General features: G+C 43.3%; 1 protein-coding gene across 5 annotated transcripts in view; it reads left to right on the top strand.

Moving 5' to 3' along the window:
* The window catches only part of tbc1d22a (TBC1 domain family, member 22a), a 208758-nt gene that overhangs the window by 13678 nt on the left and 169618 nt on the right, over positions 1-25462 (top strand). For all 5 annotated transcript variants that reach the window (XM_064938236.1, XM_064938233.1, XM_064938234.1 and 2 more), the window contains exon 6: positions 18632-18702. In XM_064938236.1, the coding sequence (XP_064794308.1) occupies positions 18632-18702 (71 nt within the window). The remainder of the gene's footprint in view (positions 1-18631; positions 18703-25462) is intronic.

Here is a 25462-nt window from a genome sequence, read left to right as displayed (position 1 = left end):
ATCGATTACAAAATTTGAAAGATTAGGCTACCAGATATCTCACATTCTCCCACATTTCAGGTTGGCAACACAGGGAACCCAAACATGAGCAATAAAACTGTACTATTGATACAGAAACTGTTTCCCCTTTTTCAAAGCAACGGTTTCCTTTTTTCTTTGCCCTTAGAGACAAACTAGGACCAACAATAGTGTCCTGCCTCTGACCATACTGGTATATGAATTCATCAGTATAATACCAACCAACCTCTTGATCTTGAGGGGTTTTATTTATTTAAAGCATTGTACTGCCGTTGTACTACGGTAACACATAATTCATAAAGATGGTACCATATGTATAATGCAGTTTTAAAACCATGCTATTTCAATGAGGCAATACCATGGTATTATTTTGGATCATAGCAGTACCATACTTCAACACTAAAACCATCGGAATTGGGGTAAGTAACTGCCGATCTGATGTTCGAGTTCTTGTCGGTTGTAAGAAATGATAGCGGATTTATTTAGTGAAAACAGAGTAAAAATAAATGGCAAAATAATCACAAAGTAGCAAAGTTCTGTCGACGCTTGCAAAACGGCGGCAATCCAGTATGGCGCTATCTTGAGGTCATAAGAGGATTTATAGCCATCCATAAACCAGTACATGTCTTCATCTGTGTATTATTATGGACTCCTGAGGGGAGGGAGGTGGAGGCTGGGGGGAGAGCAGCAGGGTACAGTCAGTGATTCTAAGTCTGTCAACAGTGATTACACCAGGCCAGCAGTCGGGATCTGCTTTTTAAATGGAGTTGTCGCTGCTTTATTACATATCCAAGCTGACTAGCCAGACACATGATGCCAACGATGAAATATGAACTTAATTCAGAGGCCATAATTAAGAGACACAGAGGTAGAGGGCAAATCAGACAGAGAGAGAGAGGGAGATTGGCAGAGGGTAAGGGAGATGAATCGATTGCTGGAGAGAAAGAGAGAGCCTGTTGACAGAGATGGATGGGTGTGTTGTCCTGTGGTTGAGGTGGCCGACCTGGTTTTTGTCCTGGTCTCCCCTCTGTGACATCAAATTTTATTGGTAATATACACATGGTTAGCAGATGTTAATGCGATTGTAGCGAAATGCTTGTGAAGAAAGGTGATTGAGTGCATTGCAAAGTAAATTCTATCAGCATATTGATTGCACTACGCAATTGCACTATTTGTTCTCAAATTTGCTTTGTTGAAATCCCCAGTTACATTAAATGCAGCCTCAGGATATAGGGTTTCCAGTTTACAGAGTCTAGGGAAGTTCCTTGAGGGCCGTCTTGGTGTCTGTTTGATGGGGAATGTACACCGCTGTCACGATAACTGACGAGAATTCTCTTGGGAGATAATATGGCCGGCATTTGATTGTGAGGGATACTATGTTAGGTGAACAAAATGACTTGAGTTCCTGTATGTTGTTATGATTACACCATGAGTCGTTGATCATGAAGCATACACCCCCGCTCTTCCCAGAGAGGTGTTGCATGGAAAAGCCTGGTGGCTGAACCGATTCTGACAACATATCCCGAGAGAGCCATGTTTCTGTGAAACAGAGGATTTTACAATCTCTTCTGTCTCTCTGGAAAGCAACCCTTGCTTGAATTTCATCTACCTTGTTGTCAAGAGACTGGACATTGGCGAGTAGTAAACTCAGGAGCGGTGGGCGATGTACACGTTTACGAACCTGACCAGAGGGCCTTCTGCGCCGCCATTGTTTTGTGCCGGCTTCTGGAATTAGGTCCATTGTCCTGGGTGCTGGTCCAAACAGTGGATCATCTTTGGGCAAGTCATATTCCTTAGTCGTAATGTTGGTAAGTTGACTCCGCTCATATATCCAATAGTTCTTCCCGGCTGTAAGTAATAAGACTTGTGATTTCCTTGGGTAAAAATGTAAGAAATCAAAATACTGCATAGTTTCCTAAGGACTCGAAGCAAGGCGACCATCTCTGTTGGCGACATCTTACTTTTTTCATCACAGCATCTGTAGAATTACATAGCCATTTATCAGTCCTCTCACCACCAACAGCGCTCTCTTAAACCTCCATCTCTCTCGCTCTGTCGCTCTTTCTCGCTCAACTCATCTACTCATCCCTCTCTCAATCACACAGCTATCAATCCCGGGAGACGCTGCCCTCTAGTGTAGAACGACCCCTGACTCTTGTCCTTGATGTTGGGGGTTGTGTGTGTATCAGGGAAGGTGTGCGCGTACGCTTCATTCTTTCTTCAGCCTGATGGATTTCACCCTGGTTTGTGGCTCTAGCCCTCCATCATGTTGGGATTTGTCTCCAGAGGTGTGTGTGTGTGAAAAACTGACTGACTCCTCCACTCTCTGCTCTCACCTGTTTAACGATTAGAAGATGGGCTTGGCATGGGATAGAGCGAGGCTAAAACGGTTAGGCCTAAAAAATGAATCACTCTTTTTCTTGTCATTCCCAGTTTCTATGATCTTAATTGTCACAAAGATTTAGAAAAGACAATCAGGTAGTTTGGTTATTCCAGATGCAATATACAGTTTTTGTTTCTAATTCAAGCATTCATCAGCCATCTGTGTGTGTGTGTGTGTGTTTTATTTTGAGCAGTTTATGTCAGGATTTCTGGGTTTCTCCAGACAGAGCAGTGAACCTTGCAGAGGTAGGCAGGCTGACAGAGCGGAACAGAGCAGGCTTTACGGCACTAAGGCTACAAAGACCATGGCAAGAGCAGGCCAAACCCATTTATCATCACGGAGAGTGAGAATATGACTGGATCTCATTCATAGCCTATTATCTGTCTCCCTTTTGCTGTCTCGATCTTTCTCTCTCATTCTCGCTCTTTCTCTCTCATTCTCGCTCTGTCACCTGTCTCTCCCCCACCCTGCTCTCTCTGAAAAGTCATTCAAATGAATTTAATAATTTCTCATGTAATATATTAAGGCACAGTTTAAATATTTGATCAATTGCATATAAATCAACATATCAGCCAGGATCGGAATGATACTTTAGCGCATCTGTGAGTGAGCTCATTACCTGCATGTAAAACGAGTGGGCTGTTTCTCAAGTGGAGAGAGAGACAGTCGGACATTGCAGCAGCAGGCCGTCCTAGACTATAAAATATAATAGTGAACAGAACAAACTAACTTGGCAGCAAATTAAACATCTTGTCGCCCGGCTAGTTAACTGTTTAACTATTATTAGCGTGTATTAATGTTTTCATCATGTCCCAAAAACAACATTCTATGATTCATTTTAGGGCTGTCCCTATTTAGTTGACCAGTTGAGTGTTTGGTCGATAGGCTGTTGGTTGACCAAGGTTTTTTTTTTTTAATTGAGCAGTGGCAAAGGGTGGCTACTGTGAAGAATCTCAAATATTAATATTGTATAACACTTTTTTGGTTACTACATTCTACAATGTAGATAAAAGTAAAAATAAAGAAAACCCCTGCAATGAGTAGGTGTGTCCAAACCTTTGACTGGTACTGTATATATAAAATATTTGGCACGAGACACCTGTCTCATTCATGCCTGTCTGAGTGGACTAATCCATTGTGGAGGCCGTGGCGGTGGCATATCACCTGTTGTTCATTAACAGTAAATGTACATCATTTTGAATCTACGTTACTTGTTTGGTGATGTCATTTCTGTTAATGCATTCAATTTATTATTATTATGATTACAGCCTTACTGTTGTCATTGTAGGAGTGGACACGTAGTTTGCAGAGCCTAGTCTACACGTGATAAAGTTTGGGTTTATTTCATTACGAGTTGTCAATTTATTAATTGTCTTTTGTTTGGAGCACTTGTCAATCTTGAGTAAGTACACGCACCTGATTACGCTTACCTCCGTTAGTTTGGTGCGTTATGCCCTGGAATCCACCGGAAAGAGCGGTTACGACAACGCAGACAAAAATTCCAATTATATCCATAATGGCCACAGAAAAATGTCAACTGTTTTTTATAATCAATCCTCAGGGTGTTTTTCAAATATCTATTCGATAATATATCAACCGGGACAGTTGGCTTTTCACTAGGACTGGGAGTAACAATGGCCGCCTTTCTCTTTTGCGCACAACACACTCTGAGAGCCCCCACCTCTCCACTTACGCAATGTGGTCAGTCACGCTCATTCTTCAAAATAAAAGCCTGAAACTATGTCTAAAGGCTGTTGACACCTTAGGGAAGCCATAGAAAAAGGAATCTGGTTGATATCCCTTTAAATGGGCAATAGGGATGCATAACAACAGAGGTTTCAAAAACAGGGGCACTTCCTGATTTTGGATTTTCCTCAAGTTTTAGCCTGCAATATCAGTTCAAATAGTGCCCCCTAGCTTCAAGAGGTTAATTGAATGCAGGAGAATATAGGAATACATACGTTTTTTTATTGTTGTTGCATCATCTTTCACATGTACTAGAATAGGATGCTGGAGATAAATTTGATGGATAACAAGAGGGCAACTGTAGGTGTGCAAAGTTTCAGACTGACAACTTCAGGAATGGGTGAGCTACATGACATTTAGCATGAAGTCACACAAGTTGCCCAAATGTACCCAAGTGGCTGAATTGGTGAAATGACCTATAACTAAAAACAACATATCAAAAAGCAATTCTAACACACAATTTTTTTTTTTAAATATTTGAAAAAAACCCCCAAAAAAACCCTTTGGAAGTCCTCTACACAATATTTTGCTGCCTGTGCCATGTCCCATAGCAGTCTCTTTCTGATGTAAAGCAGAGGCAAACTGAACAAGTGGTGCAGGTGATGGGGACTTTATGCGACACAGAACACAACGACGCCTCCATGCTTTGCCCTTTCGGCCCTGAGGCACAGTCATGCCTGCAGTAATGAACTGTGGGATATGTACACCACTGGAGGCAGGAGTAAAGCTGGCAGAGGTAGAGGGGGCAGAATGTGATGCAGTGGACTTTCGGATATAGCCAGCAAGTTCCCGGATGAGCAGCTCCCTGAAGGCTAGCTGTGAGATGGGGGGCTGTCCACAGCTCTTCGCCATTTCCTTCTGCAGGATGAAGGAATTCACCACAGAAATGCCAATGAAATGGTAAAACAATGTCTTGTACCATTTCTTTGTCTTATGTAGAACATTGTAGTTACCCTATCAGTGCGTCTGATAGGTCTACACCTCCCATGCTCTTGTTACAGTGAAAAGTAGCAGAAAAGGTCTGACATGGAAATGGGCTTCCATGCCTCTTTCTTTCCTGCTTGCTTCCTAGCCCCATACTTGTTTAGTATTACACACCAGGGAATCAACAACTGCCGGGTTGAAAAACAATTGATAAAGATGCATGGGGCTGTATTTTGATGTCATGTCGAGCTGAGGTCCTGGTGACCTTTTTGGTCGGAATATTGGAGGACGTGGCTCCACATCCTCCTCCAGCACAGAGTGCCATTTCCCCTCTACCTCTCTGCCAGCAGTTTCCACACTTCCCCTCCTCCGCTTCTTTGTTACTGTCTTCACACCTCTAGATGGCCGGACGGGGGTAGGTGTGGAGCCGGAGACAGCAGGAGTCCGGCTGGATGAACCCGCTTCAGTGGAGGATGGGCACCTTGGCACCAGGGGCTCCCAGTCGGAGTCGCTATCACTGTGAAAGAAATCATAATTTTTTTTGTTTTGTATGAGCCTTTTATCATCACATAAAATAAACAGATATGTATTGTATAGAGCAGATCGAACAGTCACTAAGGTAAAGTGCTGTTCCATTCAACTCCGGCCATTGTTGTGGGCCTGCCCTCCCCCAACAGCACCCAATGGCTATTTCATATGGAAATGGAGAGGAGAAGCAGGTGCAGTGGCCATGTGTGTGTTTGCTGTTCTACTCTACTCCATTCCATTTGAATAAAAAAATGGAAAATATATATAACTGACATGGAGTAAATACAGACACACACACACAGACACACACACACAGAGAGGTTATGGGTCGTACACACACACACACACACACACACACTATAGGCAATGTGTACTTTACACATTTCATCACACATTTCATTGCAAAAAACAAAAAATAGATATTTTTGCAAAAAATAAATAATATATTTATATTTCATAAAACGGCATTAGCACTTACCAATCCAGAATTACGTCCTGTCCTTGCAGAAACCGCTCCTCGATGTTTGAATCATAACTGTGTTCACTCAAAGATTCCTCAAACAAAAAATCTGCCTCACATTCCCGATCAATCTCTTCTATAATCTGGTGCAAATCTGTATACTTGGACTTCGCTTTTCCTGATTTATTCGCCATGATGTATTCAATGAAATCGTCGAAAAAACACTTTCCAAAATACTGCTTCTAAAATACTATTTTCCAAAACACTGCTGTGCGTAACAAGCGTGACTGCAACTACTCTGACGGTCAATGGCGAGAATGAAGTTCGTTACGCGTGTGTTTACTAACAAGGGATGGTGGTCCAACCCATAACCATCACGTACTGGCATTTACCTCAGCTCATTGGCTATCTACCCAGCTAGATTTCAAGAAGATCAGTGGTCATTGGGCAGAAATAGTCAATCAACGAAGCTTTGCTAATATTATTGGTGCGCATTGAGGTCTTTGCTCGTTGTCTTCAAATCAGTTCACTTCGGTCAATACTCCCCGCAAAACAAAACAATCAAGTTTGGCTATGTTGCAAACATCCAGAGGATTTCAATAAAACCAACTATGACTAGATAAACGATTGTTTAGTGTGTAATTACGTTGAATGCTCCGTCAATTGATAGAGATGGAATTCACGACACAAACGTTTTACAAATTGTTTGGTTTTGGGCTATAAAAATAGATTTTATCACAGCAAACGGCACTTCATTTGATCACTGGGACCATCAGGAAGAGAAATAAGAGCAAGATATCAGAATGTAAGTCATAAGTCTACCTCCAGATATGAATGTGTCAACTGTCATGGCGGAAAATGTTTGTTGTTGATCGCTCTTCTCAAACAAAAGCATGGCATTTGTTCTCTGAAATAGCTATTTTAAATTGGAAAACGTAGTTTGATTACCAAGATCGCTAGAGCGCGATGGGACAAGCACATCCCTGCCGGCCAAACCCTCCTGTAACCCGACCACGCTTGGCCAATTGTGCGCCATCCCATGGGTCTCCGGGCCGCGGCAGAGCCTAGCAACTGCGATGCAGTGCCTTAGACCACTGCGCCACTTGGGAGGCACACAATGTGTGCCAATTGATCTAGTCACTTTCTGTAAAACGGAATATGTATACACTACTGTTCAAAAGTTTGGGTCACTTAGAAATGTCCTTGTTTTCCATGAAAACATACATGACATGAGTTGCAAAACGAATAGGAAATATAGTCGAGGCGTTGACAAGGTTATATATTATTTTTAATTGAAATAATTGTGTCCTTCAAACTTTGCTTTCGTCAAAGAATCCTCCATTTGCAGCAATTACAGCCGTGCAGACCTTTGGCATTCTAGTTGTCAATTTGTTGAGTTAATCTGAAGAGATTTCACCCCATGCTTCCTGAAGCACCTCCCACAAGTTGGTTTGGCTTGATGGGCACTTCTTATGTACCATATGGTCAAGCTGCTCCCACAACAGCTCAATAGGGTTGAGATCTGGTGACTGTGCTGGCCACTCCATTATAGACAGAATACCAGCTATACCAATACCTTCCCTAAAATAGTTCTTGCATAGTTTTGAGCTGTGCTTTGGGTCATTGTCCTGTTGTCGGAGGAAATTGGCACCAATTAAGCCCCGTCCACAGGGTATGGCATGGCGTTGCAAAATGGAGTGATAGCCTTCCTTCTTCAAGATCCCTTCTACCCTGTACACTTCACCACCACCAAAGCTCCATCACATTGTGTCTCGTGAATGTTCTTCTTTGTGATCCGAACACCTCAAACTTAGATGTCTGTATTATTTTGCCCATCTTAATCTTTTCTTTTTATTGGCCAGTCTGAGATATGGCTTTTTCTTTGCAACTCTGCCTAGAATGCTAGCATCCCGGAGTCGCCTCTTCACTGTTGACATTGCGACTGGTACTATATAATAAGCTGCCAGTTGAGGACTTGAGGCATCTGTTTCTCAAAGTAGACACAATAATGTACTTGTCCTCTTGCTCAGTTGTGCACCGGGACCTCCCAAATTAATTTATAAAGCCCTTCTTACATCAGCTGATATCTCAAAGTGCTGTACAGAAACCCAGCCTAAAACCCCAAACAGCAAGCAATGCAAGTGTAGAAGCACAGTGGCTCGGAAAAACTCCATAGAAAGGCGGCAACCTAGGAAGAAACCTAGAGAGGAGCAAGGCTATGAGGGGTGGCCAGTCCTCTTCTGGCTGTGCTGGGTGGAGATTATAACAGAACATGGCCAAGATGTTCAATTGTTCATAAATGACCAGCATGGTCAAATAATAATAATCATAGTAGTTGTTTAGTTGTTGAGGGTGCAGCAAGTCAGCACCTCAGGAGTAAATGTAAGTTGGCTTTTCATAGCCGATCATTCAGAGTATCTCTACCACTCCTGCTTTCTCTAGAAAGTTGAAAACAGCAGGTCTGAGACAGGAAGAACAGGCAGAACAGTTGAAACTGGAGCAGCAGCACGGCCAGGTGGACTGGGGACAGCAAGGAGTCATCATGCCAGGTAGTCCTGAGGCATAGTCCTAGGGCGCAGGTCTTCCGAGAGAGAAAGAAAGAGAATAAGAGAGAGCATACTTAAATTCACACAGGACACCAGATAAGACACTCCTCTTTCTATTCAGAGAGCCAGTTTGCGCTGTTCTGTGAAGGGAGTAGTACATAGCGTACAAGATCTTCTGTTTCTTGGCAATTTCTTGCATGAGAGAGCCTTCATTTCTCAGAACAAGAATAGACTGACGAGTTTCAGAAGGAAGTTCTTTGTTTCTGGCCATTTTGAGCCAGTTATCAAACCCACAAATGTTGACGCTCCAGATACTCAACTAGTCTAAAGAAGGCCAGTTTTATTGCTTCTTTTATCAGAACAACAGTTTTCAGCTGTGCTAACATAATTGCAAAAAGGTTTTTCTAATAATCATAAAAATAGGAGTGATGGTTGCTGATAATGGGCCTCTGTTCGCCTGTGTAGATATTCCATAAAATATCAGCTCTTTCCAGCTACAATAGTCAAATACAACATTAACAATGTCTACACTGTATTTCTGATCAATTTGATATTTTAATGAACAAAAATGTGATTTTCATTCAAAAACGAGGTCATTTCTAAGTGACCCCAAACCTTTGAACAGTATTGTAATTAAATTGAGGGTTAACATAAATCATAAAACATATTTGGTTGCAGAATAAAATTTGGTCAAATCTGGTCTGCACTTTATTTTTTTATTTTCCATTATTTATTATGATTAAATAGCCTGCCTAAAAGAAATCATGATTCTGGTTAAGCTACGTAGAATTGCATTAAATTAGCTTCAAAACAAAGGTTTCCTCAAATAATAATAATAATAATAATAATAATAATAATAATAATAAAATAAAAAAAGCTTGTTTAGCTTTCTTATTAGAGCTAGCTGGCTAACTCATTGATACTACTTTGGCCTGGCCTCAGGCAGGGGTCTAGTTAAGCAATGACTGATAACTGATAAAGATACTGTACATGGGCTGCATTTTGAAATGGCACCTGGTCAAAAGAATGTGGAATATTGGCCTATGACAAATAGACTGCCATTCCAGACACATGTGAATCATGATCTTAATCTAATGTCCTTTTTTGCGATAAAATTTAACCACTTTGAAAGAGGCACGTTTGGCTTGTTCTGTCCCTCCCTGCCTTCTGACTGAAACATTTGATCTGCACCATTTGGAACAGTGTATATTTTATCCCTGTCCTTCTGCTTTTTAATGATTTTGTTTTCAGAAACCATAGTATAGATGCCAGCGTGTAGTTGTGTGAGCTGGATTTTGCGAGTCACAGCATCAGCTTTTACAGTTTATTTTGAGAGACTAAGAGCGGCGAACACCAGCCAATTACCTCTCTCTGATGGCGGAAACATAGCCGTTTCCATGGCGATGCTCTTTCCTCTGATTAGGTCTTGCTTAGACTTTCTCTCCTACTCTACCTCACTTCATCCCTGGCAATCTTCCCTGGACACTAAACCTCTCCCTCCCCACATACACTCCCGTTTTACTCCCTGCCCTTTCTCCTTTCTTTTGCTGACTTACGTTCCCTCTTTCTTCCTCTTGTTAGTCTCTGACTCTACCTCTTCTCTTTCTGCTGTCTCTCTCCATCTCTTTTCATCTGCTTCTCTCTGCCTGCTACAGTTGGGGGAGCTGCTGATCTATGTAACTCCTTCTCTTGCTGAAGCCTCTAAATGCTACTGCTGCGACTTATCGTTTTTCTCTGCATATCTGCCTTTCTCTCTCTGCCTCTTCTTACACCTCTCTGTCTCTCTGTCTCCACAGTTACAGTTGACAATCCTGTTACACAGCCATTTCCCAATATTATAGGCTTACCACCACAGCCATGCCATTCTGTAGTTCAATTGAATTCTTATGTCAACTATTAACTCAATTAGTATTTTTTTTTAAAAATCTACGGGGAATATAATTTCTGATTCATCTCTCCGTTGTGTATGAAAATATGATCCTCTAAAATATGGTTTTCTAGTAAATAGGCTCAGGGTTTAGTCAAGAGAGTAGATATCCCAGGTCAAGCACCGGATGGCTAGTTAAGTTGTCTTTTAAGACGACATCATCCAATGATGAATACCCCCCTGGAGAGTGGAACGTAGATTAGGAGCGCAAGACACTCCCCTCTCAAAAAACAGAAACAGCGTCTCCGTCTTGGAGAGTTGAACCACTATAGCAGCTGAAGTTTGTCTGGTGTGGTACACTATTTCACACCTCAGTGGTCATTTGAGACCAGAGGCTAAATGACAACTACTGAGATGATTATGTCTCTCATGGCGATGCCCTAGGCCTAAAGCTGCTCTACTGTGGCAGGTCTCACCAGGCAGGCTGATTGCTAATTCCTTTGTGCGTAATTACTTGGCACACAGTCAGCTGTTTTGTCACCAATACCAGTTGTTTTTGCCTGTCCATGCCAGTTATACAGTGGGGCAAAAAAGTATTTAGTCAGCCACCAATTGTGCAAGTTCTCCCACTTAAAAAGATGAGAGGCCTGTAATTTTCATCATAGGTACACTTCAACTATGACGGACAAAATGAGAAAAAAATCCAGAAAATCACATTGTAGGATTAATGAATCTATTTGCAAATTATGGTGGAAAATAAGTATTTGGTCAATAACAAAAGTTTCTCAATACTTTGTTATATACCCTTTGTTGGCAATGACAGAGGTCAAACATTCTGTAAGTCTTCAAGGTTTTCACACACTGTTGCTGGTATTTTGGCCCATTCCTCCATGCAGGTCTCCTCTAGAGCAGTGATGTTTTGGGGCTGTTGCTGGGCAACAGACTTTCAACTCCCTTTATTGAAGAATCACTACTGTTGACCAATCACAGATGAAGGGATGTAGACTTCGGCTTGCCTCAATGTTTTTGTGAACACAAACAGCCGCAAAAACACTTACCGAAGTCCAAAACTAACAAGAACGACACAAAATGTTGTCATAATATACAGTGCATTCAAACAGTATTCAGGTCCCTTGTCTTTTTCCACATTTTGTTACATTTTCGAATAAGGCTATAATGTATGAAATTCGTGTTTTTCCTCGATTTACACACAATACCCCATAATGACAAAGCAGAAACAGTTTTTTTAAATGTTAGCAAATGTATTAAAAATAAAATACTTATTTATGTAAATATTCAGACCCTTCGCTATGAAACTCAATGTTGAGCTCCGGTGCATCCTGTTTCCATTGATCATCCTTGAGATGTTTCTAGAACTTGATTGGAGTCAACCTGTCGTAAATTCAATTGATTGGTCATTATTTGTAAAGGCACACACCTGTCTATATTAGGTCCCAGAGCAAAATCCAAGCCATGATGTCAAAGGAATTGTCCATAGAGCCCCGAGACAGGATCATGTCGAGGCACAGATCTGGGGAAGGGTCACCAAAACATTTCTGCAGCATTGAAGGTCCCTTAGAACACCGTGGCCTCCATCATGCTTAAATGGAAGACGTTTAGACGCGTCATACCCAAGACGACTCTAAGCTGTGATCTTTGCCAAAGGTTCATCAACAAAGTACTCAGTAAAGGGTCTGAATTCTTATGTAAATGTGTTTCATTTTTATATATTTAAAAAAAAACAAATGAGCAGAAATGTCTCAATCAGTTTTTTTTTTGTCATTATTGGGTATTGTGTGTAGATTGAGGAAAACAATTTAATATATTTTAGAATAAGGGTGTAATGTAAATGTAGAAAAGGTCAAAGGGTCTGAATACTTTGTATGCGCAAACTCCTCCGAATTGTTTCGGCTGGGAAGCATGCGGATGCCTTGACAGTGGTAGTATGTTCTCACGAGATTACAGTGGCAGCCTGGCAGAACTTTGTCTTCCCATAGTAGGTCCAAGAGTATGAACTCCCCATGAACCAAATCACAAATAATATATAGATCTGGGGGCCTTCTTCATAATCCCTGCACTCAAAACTGCCACTTCATCTACAGTATACTTTAGAACTTAAAACATTTCATTTTTACTCAGCCTCATTAAAACGCTGGCATCATACACACACTTTAGAGACTTTAGGGAGAAGTTTAAACAAGTTGGTTTTGAAAAGTGTCATCTGAAATTAGAATATTGTACGTTAACTTCATGGGTGAAGTAGGATAATTTATAAGAAGCAGAGGAATTTATAATGCAATCAGTTTAAGAAGCCGACCACCTCTCTCGGCAGTGACTTTGAGAGGCCGCGCTAGGGGGAGTTGACTGGGTCCTTACTGTACCGTTCACTTCCCAGTCTCCACCACTATATCTCACCATGGTTGCGTCCCAAATGGAACCCCATTTCCTATATGGTCTTAGTGCACCATATATGCTTGGGTCAAAAGTAGTGCACTTTATAGGGAAGAATAGGGTGCCATTTGGGACGTAGACTACATTTCATCGTCCAGAAGCCAGGTGGTAATACGGAGGAGTATCTTTTTACTGGACTCCCATTAGTTCACGAGCCTGTCGTCACCAGCTGCTTGTCTCTTCGTCCTTTACCTGAGTTAACAGCACGGTACTCTGTCTCTCACACAGACAGACTCAGCGCTTAAGGTTTAGAGCATCAGCTAAAACTTTTACAGCGCTGAATAAATGCGTCAGGCCGGATGGCATTCTTGTTAGCCATGATAGGGATGATGTGGCAGTAGGCCCTGGTTTGTCTGCTGGGGATGTTGTCTTGGGCTCCCTGCGTTGGAAGAAATGGGGATCTGCCTGCCACTAATATTGTAGCCTCTCTGCGTTAGTTCTACAGGACTACACAAGACACAGAGTGCAGCAGGATGTTGCTCGGGATGTGGCTTAGCTCTAATTTCTTTATTGGGTTGTTGTCGGCCATGATAGGAATAGGCCTACGGGATCTGCTGTCACTGTTTGATATAGCCTATGTCTGACACCGACAAGGAAGTGTTTGTTTTGTAGTGTCTGTCTATGAATGTGAGCTGTGTGTGAGGACCTCTTGGCTGTCTGTCTGCCCCATTGCCCTCTCCATCTGAGTCGTGTCTGACTAGTGCATGGCTTCGGCCTGCCAACTGTCTGCCTCCCTCTGCCATCACTTCCTCACTCAGTCAGCACACAGACTGACAGCTCTCATCTTTCCTGATAAATGGCCTATCTTTCTCTGCTTTTTAACAAAAAAACAACTTTTTTTTTGATTCCTCTCTTTCACGCACACACAGGATGTGGACTCAAATCCAAGCACTAGACTCTCCATCTGGAGATTTGAACGACACAATCTGTGTTGGGATTGTACCGTACATTTTAAACATTGCAATATTGAAGGTATTTAGCGTCCATTACTTCAACTTCTCCCATAGGGATACAGCTGTGAAAATGCTTAAACAGGAGGTACACGATGTTACGAAGTACCGGCGTGGCCACAAGCGAAAATGTACCGTAGCCAAGGCCTATCCCGTGTGAGCTCATGAATAAACCATTAATGCAGTAGTCTAAAGGACAAGGTGTCTGGGATCGGAAGTGACCTCCGGGGGAGAGATTCTATGACGCAACACAGTGCTTCCCTTAGGATTTAGTGAACATGACGGTTTGTTTTAAAGCTGCTTTCCTTCTGTAATTCTACACCCCTCTTATTGTTGCAGTTTTAAAGTTAATTTCTGTCAAGTCTACACACTTTCAATGTCTCTGCTATAGAAATAGTCCGACGGTATATTCTATTTGTCATTAGTAGTCTGTGTTGCCATTTTCATTTAATTTGCATTCTGCTTTAATTATTTGACTTGGACTGTGTCATCCTGTCTAGGATATGCCTTTTCTCGGTTTCTCTTAGATTATCCTCATAGCTCACAGACACCATGCCTACTGACTGACTGCGTGCTTCACACTGTGCTTTTCCTCATAATCTCACTCAGGGCTCTGAGACTTCTGATTTGATTTAGCCCTGGGTTCACATCCCTTGGGGACCTTGTTCAACTAGTGTTTCAGGCTTTGCTGTTTTATTCTAACGAACAAGTGATATATATTCTTGAAAAAGCGGTGTTTTCCCGAGAAACGAGACGGCCACTAATGAAACGGCATTTGCAATTTAAGACCAGGCTTGAGGAAACTGAGCAAGGTCGTGTTTTTTCTCTCCGTGTAGCAGGAGCTCCGGATGGCATTTCCTCATCCGTGTGCTGACTGAGTCAGCTCGGGAGGGGATGTTGAAGGGGCATGCAGACCACGTCCTAAATCATATTCTATTACCTTTTTAGAGTGCACTCATGTTAACCATTAGTGCTCTACTTTCAACCAGAGGTACCCATGATACTGTTGACCTAATCCCTATGCGTGAATAGAATGTCATTTGAGATTTCCCCAGTTTTAGATTTTTCGAGTAGTGTTTTAAAATGCGTCGAGCACAGAGGGCGTGTTCCGTCTATGATGTATGGCTGCAGCAGGCAGATGCTCTCACACTGCTGGCCAGCTGGTGCCAAGTAAATGTCTGACCTCCAGCCCTCCCAAACACAGAAGCCTTGCACGTATGGCCATGAGAACGGTCGTCTTTCCAGGTCATCAGCGCCCGAGGAGAGAGAGTGTGTAAGTCTGTGTCTGACTCTCTCTCCCCACTGTGAGATTAATGTCAGTTGGGAAACAGGTAGTTTAATTAACGGCTAGTAAGATAAATTAATCAATTAATGCGGCTGACGGCGCAGATGAGGGTTCGAATGTGCAGAGTGCGGACTGAGGAGAGACACCGTTGAGTAGCTCTGTATTTAATTCATTGAGTGGATTCCTTTCCCTATTAAGTTTCTTCCCTCCCTGTAAAGCCTTGGGGTTCGTTAAAGCTGCCACATCAGTGTAACTGTGAATGTGGTGTGGTTCTCCCTCCACTGTTGTCCATCTACCTCTTTTTTTCTTCTCTTCTCTGCTCCCTTCCTTCTCTCTCTCCTCCCTCTGCTCCCCCTTGCACTCCCCCGTCCCGCAGTCTTCTCACATCCATCTTTCTTCTGCATCATTTCATCATGCCTCTCCTCTCCTTCCCAACAGCTGCTCTGTGGCTCTAGAAGGTTAGGTTTGGGTTAATTACCAAGCCCATGTCATTCAAATAATCTCCATCAAATTGGATTGGTCGCGTACACATATTTAGCAGATGTTATTGTGGGTGTAGAGAAATGCTTGTGTTCCTAGCTCCTACAGTCCAGTAGTATCTAACAATACACACATCTAAAGTACAAGACTGGAATGAAGAAATGTGTAATATTAGGACGATCATTGGAGTACAAATACAGTACCAGTCAAAAGTTTGGACACATCTACTCATTCAAGGGTTTTCCATTTAGTTTTACTATTTTCTACATTGTAGAATAATAGTGAAGACATAAACTATGAAATACCACACATGGAATCATGTAGTAACCACACTCATCTATAGGATAGTGTGTGTGTATATATACAGCAATTGTTGAAAAGGGATGGATTTACGTAGAATACAGTATATACATATGAAATAACTAAAACCTTCTTTAAACAAGAGACCAGTGCATAGGGCAGCAGTCTATGTGCGTGGTAGAGTAACCGGGTGGCAGTCGGCTAGTGACTAAGTTCAGGGCCGGGTACTGGGTGGAGGCCGAACAGTAATGGCTAATTTAACAGACTGATGGCCTTGAAATAGAAGCTGTTTTTCAGTCGCTTTGATTCACCTGTACTGACCTCTCCTTCTGGATGATAATGGGGTGAACAGGAAGTGGCTTGGTGGTTGATATCCTTGATGATCTTTTTGTTCTTCTTGTGACACCGGGGGCTGTAGATGTCCTGGAGGGCAGGCAGTTTGCCCCCGGTGATGCAGACCGCACCGACCCTCTGATGAGCCCTGTGGTTGCGGGCGGTGCATTTGCCTTACCAGGTGTTGTTACAGCCTGACGGTATGGTCTCAATGGTGCATATATGCATTACATTAGTGTTTCAAGAAGGCGTATGCTTTACGTCCTGATAACTATAAACATTTCCTGTCTCTACCTGCTAGGGAGCCTCGGGGCTTCTGTTTAAAAGCTTTATTCTGTGCGATACGATACTGATGGGTTGCGTCCCAATAATCTCCTTCCTCCTGAAGTGTGCACTTGTTCACATCCCTTTATGGATTTGAAAGGATATGACTGGTATACGGAAACCAACTATAGCCCGTGCATACACCAATTCTGTCCTTTTAAACGTGGGGAGTAGTGAACAATTGCACAGTTCAGGAAGAAGGATAGATTATTGGGACGCGACCATAGTGTGCTGTGGGCTGTGATTCATTATAGAATCTATGTACTTCACCAGAGGCCCTGGAGATACGGAGAGGTAATATGGAACAATTTCTATATCCTATAGGCTTTATATAGTGAATGCTTGATTTCTGGCTTTTTGCTCTCTTCTGGAAAAAGTTTTTTGAATCTCATTGGGAATGAAAATAATAAATAAAAGGGTAAATGGATGAAAAACAAACATGCTCAGAATGTAGCCTTGCCTAAGTGGCGACGGTATACAAAGCAGTAGTGATGGGCTATACAACGTATTAGTAGTTGTGTAAGTGGACACTCGATGTAGCCAATGGACTAATCCAGGCCTTCCTGTTTAGAACGGGCCAACATTTCCCATTGCAATATTGGTCACTAACACAATATTGTCTTGCGTTTGCTTTAAAACTGCCCGGCAGTAATTTGGAACAAATCAACATGTCTGCTGTGTTGTACCAGTTTTGCGCCAGCGCTCTGAGCACAAGTGGAGATGGGAGCTTAGGCCTGAGTCAGAGATGCTTCTGTTTTTACATGGGAGGTAGGTAGGTAGAGTGAGAGGGATGGAAGGAGAGGTGTAACGATAGAAAGATGGAGAGCAAGGAAGAGTCGGAGGGAGAACGGGAGGGGCGTTGACCTGTTTTGCCTGCCGTTGTCATCTCATTTACACACATCAGTCTCCTAACACGAGTGAGACAATGCACAATATGCAATTACACTGAAGAGATTCTTGTTGAATTTGTGTGGAATTTTGATTGGAATAGGCAGGCGGAATGTTAATGATGCAGTCCTAAACTTTGGTTAGGCTGAAGCGAAGTTGGATGCATGGCCGTTGGTGAACTGTGGTTGAATGACACAGGTGAAGGCCTTGTCTGTGTCCCAAATGTCACCCTAGTATTTCATTTATAGTGCAGTACTCTTTACCATGGCCAATAGCACTGCCCACTCCCGCAGAGTTTGAAGTATGCAGTGGACCTTATGTGAAAGAATCCAGAATTAAACCAGGGTTGTGTCCCAAATGGGACCCTATTTCCTATATACAGTAGTACACTGTTTTTGACCAGAGCACTAATGTGATGTGCCCTGGTCAAAAGTGCACTACATAGGGAATAGGTTGCCAATTGGGACACAGCCAATATGAAGAATCCAGCATAAACCATATTTTCTGGTGGTTTTATCGACCCAGGGGGAGCCCCTCTTTTCCAATTTAAAAGTCCAATTTGCATCTCTGTGAGATTGATTCACATTAACGCTCGTGGGCCCCAGAACGCGGCCTCCTGGCCATGTGGTGGGAAACCTCTTTAAACCCGTCAAATGCTAATGTTTTGGATGTCAGAGACAGAGGAGAAGCTTTGGGTTTGTAATTCATTTGGATGTGTAGGATATTGGGAATTTGGGGGAAAATATACACCAAATCAGAAAGCTTCATGGTGTTGTCTTTCAAGGAAATATGTTTTCCTGTAGAGCCAACATATGTTTTGGGTTCATTTCCTGGCATCACGGTCTATGTATGTGTTGGATAACAGGCAATTCGGAGTCTTTGGGGGAAATAGGCTACACAGTAAATATGCATGGCGCTGTCTTTCCAGGAAATATGTTTCCCCCCTACGCAAACATGATAAATGCTTTAGGCTGATGCTCTAGGTGTATCTGTATCCTAAGGTTTTGTAGTATAATATGTATTATTACTGTCAATTATAAGACAATTATTGTCTTTTTTCTTTTGCTTTCTTCAGGCAAAGAATCTCAGTGGTCTTGTATGTTCTTTGAAAATGTCATAATGTAATTATCTGTCTGTTCCCCTTTCAGAGGAATTACGAAAGTTGAGCTGGTCTGGAATTCCGCGCCAGGTTCGTCCAATCACGTGGAAGCTCCTTTCGGTAAGTAAGCGTGTTTTCACATATAGTCCGCGTTTTAAAATAACAATCTGTCATATTTACTGGTCTTATCACACTTGGTCCCTTTTTCGTTCAGCGTGAACACTCAAAAGAGCCCCTCAAGCGAACCGAACTGAGACCATCTCGAGAGGGGGGCCATAGCCTATCTTGGGTGTCCAGTCAAATGTACGTGTTAATAGTATCTTCTGATAAAATATGAGACATCGGAATTGTTAACTAAACACAATCTATTAGTTTCAAAAATGTAATTAGGTACAGTTGAAGTCAGAAGTTTACATACAGCTTCGCCAAATACATTTAAACTCAGTTATTCACAATTCCTGACATTTAATCCTGGTAAAAATTCCCTGTCTTTGGTCAATTAGGATCACCACTTTATTTTAAGAATGTGAAATGTCAGAATAATAGTAGAGAATTATTTATTTCAGCTTTTATTTCTTTCATCACATTCTCAGTGTGTCAGAAGTTTACGTACACTCAATTAGTATTTGGTAGCATTGCCTTTCAATTGTTTTACTTGGGTCAAACATTTTGGGTAGCCTTCCACATGCTTCCCTCAATAAGTTTGTGTGAATTTTGTCCCATTCCTCCTGAAAGAGCTGGTGTAACTGAGTCAGGTTTGAAGGCCTCCTTGCTCGCACGTGCTTTTTCAGTTCTGCCCACACATATTCTATAGGGCTGTGGTCAGGGCTTTGTGATGGCCATTCCAATACCTTGACTTTGTTGTTCTTAAGCCATTTTGCCACAACATTGGAAGTATGCTTTGGGTCTTTGTCCACTTTGGAAGACACATTTGCGACCAAGCTTAAACTTCGACTGATGTTGCTTCAATATATCCACATAATTTTCCGTCATCATGATGCCATCTATTTTGTGAAGCGTACCAGTCTCTCCTGCAGCAAAGCACCCCCACAACATGATGCTGCCACCCCGAGCTTCACGGTTGGGATGGTGTTCTTCGGCTTGCAAGCCTCCCATTTTTCCTCCAAACATAACAATGGTCATAATGGCCAAACAGTTTCATCAAACCAGAGGACATTTCTTCAAAAAGTACGGTCTTTGTCCCCATGTGCAGTTGCAAACCGTAGTCTGGCTTTTTTATGGCGGTTTTGGAGCAGTGGCTTCTTCCTTGCTGAGCGGCCTTACAGGTTATGTCGATATAGGACTCGTTTTTACTGTGGTTATAGATAATTTTGTACCTGTTTCCTCCAGCATCTTCACAAGGTCCTTTGCTGTTATTCTGGGTTTGATTTGCGTTTTTCAAACCAAAGTACCTTCATCTTCAGGAGACAGAACGCATCTCCTTCCTTGGCAGTATGACAGTTGCGTGGTCCCATGGTGTTTATACTTACCTACTATTGCTTGTACAGATGAACGTGGTACCTTCAGTCGTTTGGAAGTTGCTCCCAAAGATGAACCAGACTTGTGGAGGCCTACCATTTTTTTTCTGAGGTCTTGGCTGATTTTGTTTGATTTTCCCATGATGTCATGCAAAGAGGCACTGAGTTTGATGGTAGGCCTTGAAATGATTTCACAGGTACACCTCCAATTGACTCAAATGATGTCAATTTGCCGATCAGAAGCTTCTAAAGCCATGACATTGTTTTCTGGAATTTTCCAAGCTGTTTAACCTATGTAGGACCAGAACTCCTTTCCGCTAGCGGAATCCCTCGCCAACAGCCAATGAATTTGCAGGGCGCCAAATACAAATCAACAGAAATCTCATAAATCAAATTTCTCAAACATACAAGTATTAGGCACCATTTTAAAGATACAATTCTCGTTTATCCAGCCACAGTGGCTGATTTCAAAAAGGCTTTACAGCGAAAGCTCCACAAACGATTGTTAGGTAACCACCAATTCACAGAAAAACCCTGCCATTTTTTCAGCCAAAGAGAGGAGTCACAAAAAGCACAAATGGAGATAAAATGAATCACTAACCTTTGATCTTCATCAGATGACACTCATAGGACTTCATGTTACACAAAACATGTATGTTTTGTTCGGTAACGTTCATATTTATATCCAAAAATCTCATTTTACGTTGGCGTGTTATGTTCAGTAGTTCCAAAACATGCAGTGATATTGCAGAGAGCCACATGAATTCACAGAAATACTCATTATAAATGTTGATAAATGCAAGTGTTATGATGTATGTAAACTTCTGACACACTGTAATTGTGATACAGTGAAATAATCTCTGTAAACAATTGTAGGAAAGATTTACTTGTCATGCACAAAGTAGATGTCCTAACTGACTTGCCAAAACAATAGTTTGTTAACAAGACATTTGTGGAGTGGTTGAAACCGAGTTTTAATGACTCCAACCTAAATGTAAACTTCCGACTTCAACTGTATGTTTACATTGCTAAAGCAGGTGAAGTAGATAATATAACAAAGTAAAATAAACAGTACAATTGAACAGTAAAAAGTACTCCACAGAAGTTCCAAAAGAATAGACATTACAAAAATAAACTTTTGCTATTGACCAAATACTTATTTCCCACCATAATTTGCAAATAAATTCATTAAAAATCCTACAATGTGATTTTCTGGATTTTATTCCCTCATATTGTCTGTCATAGTTGAAGTGTACCTATGAAAATTACAGGCCTCATCTTTTTAAGTGGGAGAACTTGCACAATTTGTGGCTGACTAAATAGTTTTTTGCCCCACTGTACATTGTTTAATCTGCAACATGTTTCATAATTTTCTGCAAGCCTAACAGTTTCTCACCACCATGGGAGGACACAGTATTACAACTGTTAGAAAACACAGACATTTGCTCAGTACATTGTTCTCACTGAGGAAATGTACGAGTCTGCAGTTAATGATAATGCAGAGGATTTTCCTAAGGTTGCTGTTGTCGCGTATTCCATGGTAGTTATTGGGGGTCACAATTGTCCACTTTTGTGGATTGGGGTGATCAGTCCTTGGTTCCAAATGGTTCCAAATATTGGGGGTGACGCCAGATCTACTAAGGATGACGTTAGAGTTTTAGTATTGCCAATTGGAATTTTCTGTCTGTATGTTTGATCATTTCATTGAGGATACCATCAACACCACAGCCTTTTTGGGTAGGAGGGTTTTTATTTTGTCCTGTAGTTCAAGGTTATTGGAGAATCCAGTGGCTTCTGGTAGTCTTAAATTGATTCGTATTTGATCATGTATATGTTTTTGCTGTTTGTTCTTTTTATTATAGAACCAAAAAGATTGGAGAAGTGGTTTACCCAAACATTTCCATTTTGGGGAGAGTTCTTGTTGTTTGTTTAGTGTTTTCCAATGTTCCCAGAATTGTTTAGTCTATGGATTCTTCAATTACATTGAGCTGATTTCTGACGTGCTGTTCCTTCTTTTTCTGTAGTGTATTTCTGTGTTGTTTTAGTGATTCACCATCAGGTTTTCCGGGTCTGTGTTTATGGTTGGACAGGTTTCTCAATTAATTTATTAGATTTTTGTATTCTTCATCAAACCATTTGTCATTGTTGTTAATTTTCTTCAGTTTTCTATTTGAGATTTTTTAGATTTGATAGGAAAGCTGAGAGGTCAGACTGAGTTTTTCTACTGCCAAGTTTACACCTTCACTATTACAGTTGAATGTTTTGTTCTGGAAGTTGTCTAAAAGGGATTGAATTTGTTGCAGAATAGTTTTTTCCTTCCATCTATAGCATTTCTTAATATTACTTTGATGCCTCACGATTATTTTTCTGTTCAAGTTGACTGATTTTGCTGTGATCTGATCGAGGTGTCAGTGGGCTGACAGCGAACGCTCTGAGAGACTCTGGGTTGAGGTCAGTGATAGAGTAGTCTACAGTACTACTGCCAAGAGGTGAGCTCTAGGTGTACCTACCATTGGAGTCCCCTCAAAGCCTACCACTTGACTATGTACATACCCAGCGTGCGACAGAGCTGCAGGAGGTTGTGACCCGTTTTTGTTGGTTATGTTGTCATAGTTGTGCCTAGGGGGCATATGGGGGAGGGAATGCTGTCAACTCCAGGCAGGCGTTTGTCCCCCTGAGGGTGTCAGGTTCTTGTCCCGTTCTGGCATTTAGGTCAACACAGACTAATATGTTCCTGGAAATGATAGCTTCTCCATCCTGGAGGGGGAAATCAGTCTTCATTTTAAACTATGGTCATTCTAGTGGGGGGTTATAGGTAGCAAAAAGGAGGCCATTTTTCTCTTAAGATAATTTCCTTTTCAATTTCTAGCAAAATGTAAAATGTTCCTGTTTTGATTAATATGATGGTGTGAGTTAGGTCTGCGCTATACCAAATTATCATTATCACCCCTGAGTCCATTTCCTGTTTCACACCTGGTAGTTTAGTGGATGGAACTACCAGCTCTCTGTAACCTAGAGGGCAACCAGTGGGTCCGTCTCCTCTGTACCGGGTTTCTTGTAGGATGACAATGTCTGTATTTCCGATTTCTGTGATGAAGTCCAGGTTCCTGCTCGTGAGGCCAAAGGCAGATGGCCTTGGTTATTCCAGGATGAGAGAATGAAGGCTTTCTGGTTCCATAGTGTCCAATGTGGTTGGTCCAGTTCCACCTGCCTTATCTCCAGCTCTCTCGGTCTCTCTCGGTCTCTCTCGGTCTCTCTCGGTCTCTCTCGGTCTCTCTCGGTCTCTCTCGGTCTCTCTCGGTCTCTCTCGGTCTCTCTCGGTCTCTCTCGGTCTCTCTCGGTCTCTCTCGGTCTCTCTCGGTCTCTCTCGGTCTCTCTCGGTCTCTCTCGGTCTCTCTCGGTCTCTCTCGGTCTCTCTCGGTCTCTCTCGGTCTCTCTCGGTCTCTCTCGGTCTCTCTCGGTCTCTCTCGGTCTCTCTCGGTCTCTCTCTCTCGGTCTCTCGGGGTCTCTGTCTCTCGGTCTCTCTCTCTCGGTCTCTCTCTCGGTCTCTCTCTCTCGGTCTCTCGGTCTCTCTCTCGGTCTCTCTCTCTCGGTCTCTCTCTCTCGGTCTCTCTCTCTCGGTCTCTCGGTCTCTCGGTCTCTCTCTCTCGGTCTCTCTCTCTCTCGGTCTCTCGGTCTTGGTCTCTCGGTCTCTCTCTCTCGGTCTCTCTCTCTCGGTCTCTCTCTCTCTCTCTCTCTCTCTCTCTCTCTCTCTCTCTCTCTCTCTCTCTCGGTCTCTCTCTCTCTCTCTCTCTCTCGGTCTCTCTCTCTCTCTCTCTCTCTCTCTCTCTCTCGGTCTCTCTCTCTCGGTCTCTCGGTCTCTCTCTCTCGGTCTCTCGGGGTCTCTGTCTCTCGGTCTCTCTCTCTCGGTCTCTCTCTCTCGGTCTCTCGGTCTCTCGGTCTCGGTCTCTCTCTCTCGGTCTCTCGGTCTCGGTCTCTCTCTCTCGGTCTCTCGGTCTCTCGGTCTCTCGGTCTCTCTCTCTCGGTCTCTCTCTCTCTCGGTCTCTCGGTCTCGGTCTCTCGGTCTCTCGGTCTCGGTCTCTCGGTCTCTCTCTCTCGGTCTCTCGGGGTCTCTGTCTCTCGGTCTCTCTCTCTCGGTCTCTCTCTCTCGGTCTCTCTCTCTCGGTCTCTCTCTCTCGGTCTCTCGGTCTCTCTCTCTCGGTCTCTCTCTCTCGGTCTCTCTCTCTCGGTCTCTCGGTCTCGGTCTCTCGGTCTCTCTCTCTCTCTCGGTCTCTCGGTCTCGGTCTCTCGGTCTCTCTCTCTCTCTCGGTCTCTCTCTCTCGGTCTCTCGGTCTCTCTCTCTCGGTCTCTCGGTCTCTCGGTCTCTCTCTCTCGGTCTCTCGGTCTCTCGGTCTCTCGGTCTCTCGGTCTCTCGGTCTCTCGGTCTCTCGGTCTCTCTCTCGGTCTCTCTCTCTCTCTCTCGGTCTCTCGGTCTCTCGGTCTCTCTCTCGGTCTCTCTCTCTCGGTCTCTCTCTCTCTCGGTCTCTCGGTCTCTCGGTCTCTCTCTCGGTCTCTCGGTCTCGGTCTCTCGGTCTCGGTCTCTCTGTCTCTCGGTCTCTCTCTCTCGGTCTCTCTCTCTCGGTCTCTCTCTCGGTCTCTCTCTCTCGGTCTCTCTCTCTCGGTCTCTCTCTCTCGGTCTCTCGGTCTCGGTCTCTCGGTCTCGGTCTCTCGGTCTCGGTCTCTCGGTCTCGGTCTCGGTCTCTCGGTCTCTCTCTCTCGGTCTCTCTCTCTCGGTCTCTCGGTCTCTCTCTCTCGGTCTCTCTCTCTCGGTCTCTCTCTCTCGGTCTCTCTCTCTCGGTCTCTCTCTCTCGGTTTCTCTCTCTCGGTCTCTCTCTCTCGGTCTCTCGGTCTCTCTGTCTCTCTCTCTCGGTCTCTCTGTCTCTCTCTCTCGGTCTCTCGGTCTCGGTCTCTCGGTCTCGGTCTCTCGGTCTCGGTCTCTCGGTCTCGGGGTCTCGGTCTCTCGGTCTCGGTCTCTCGGTCTCGGTCTCTCGGTCTCTCTCTCGGTCTCTCTCTCTCGGTTTCTCTCTCTCGGTCTCTCTCTCTCGGTCTCTCGGTCTCTCTGTCTCTCTCTCTCGGTCTCTCTCTCTCGGTCTCGGTCTCGGTCTCTCGGTCTCGGTCTCTCGGTCTCGGTCTCTCGGTCTCGGTCTCTCGGTCTCGGTCTCTCGGTCTCGGTCTCTCGGTCTCGGTCTCTCGGTCTCTCTCTCTCGGTCTCTCGGTCTCTCTCTCTCGGTCTCTCGGTCTCTCTCTCTCGGTCTCTCGGTCTCTCTCTCTCGGTCTCTCGGTCTCTCTCTCTCGGTCTCTCGGTCTCTCGGTCTCGGTCTCTCGGTCTCGGTCTCTCGGTCTCGGTCTCTCTCTCTCGGTCT

The sequence above is a fragment of the Oncorhynchus masou genome, chromosome 26 (genome assembly GCF_036934945.1).
Source record: "Oncorhynchus masou masou isolate Uvic2021 chromosome 26, UVic_Omas_1.1, whole genome shotgun sequence".
Classification (NCBI taxonomy): Eukaryota; Metazoa; Chordata; class Actinopteri; order Salmoniformes; family Salmonidae; genus Oncorhynchus; species Oncorhynchus masou.
The sequence above is the reverse complement of the archived record's forward strand: the minus strand, read 5'-3'. Positions and strand labels throughout refer to the sequence as shown.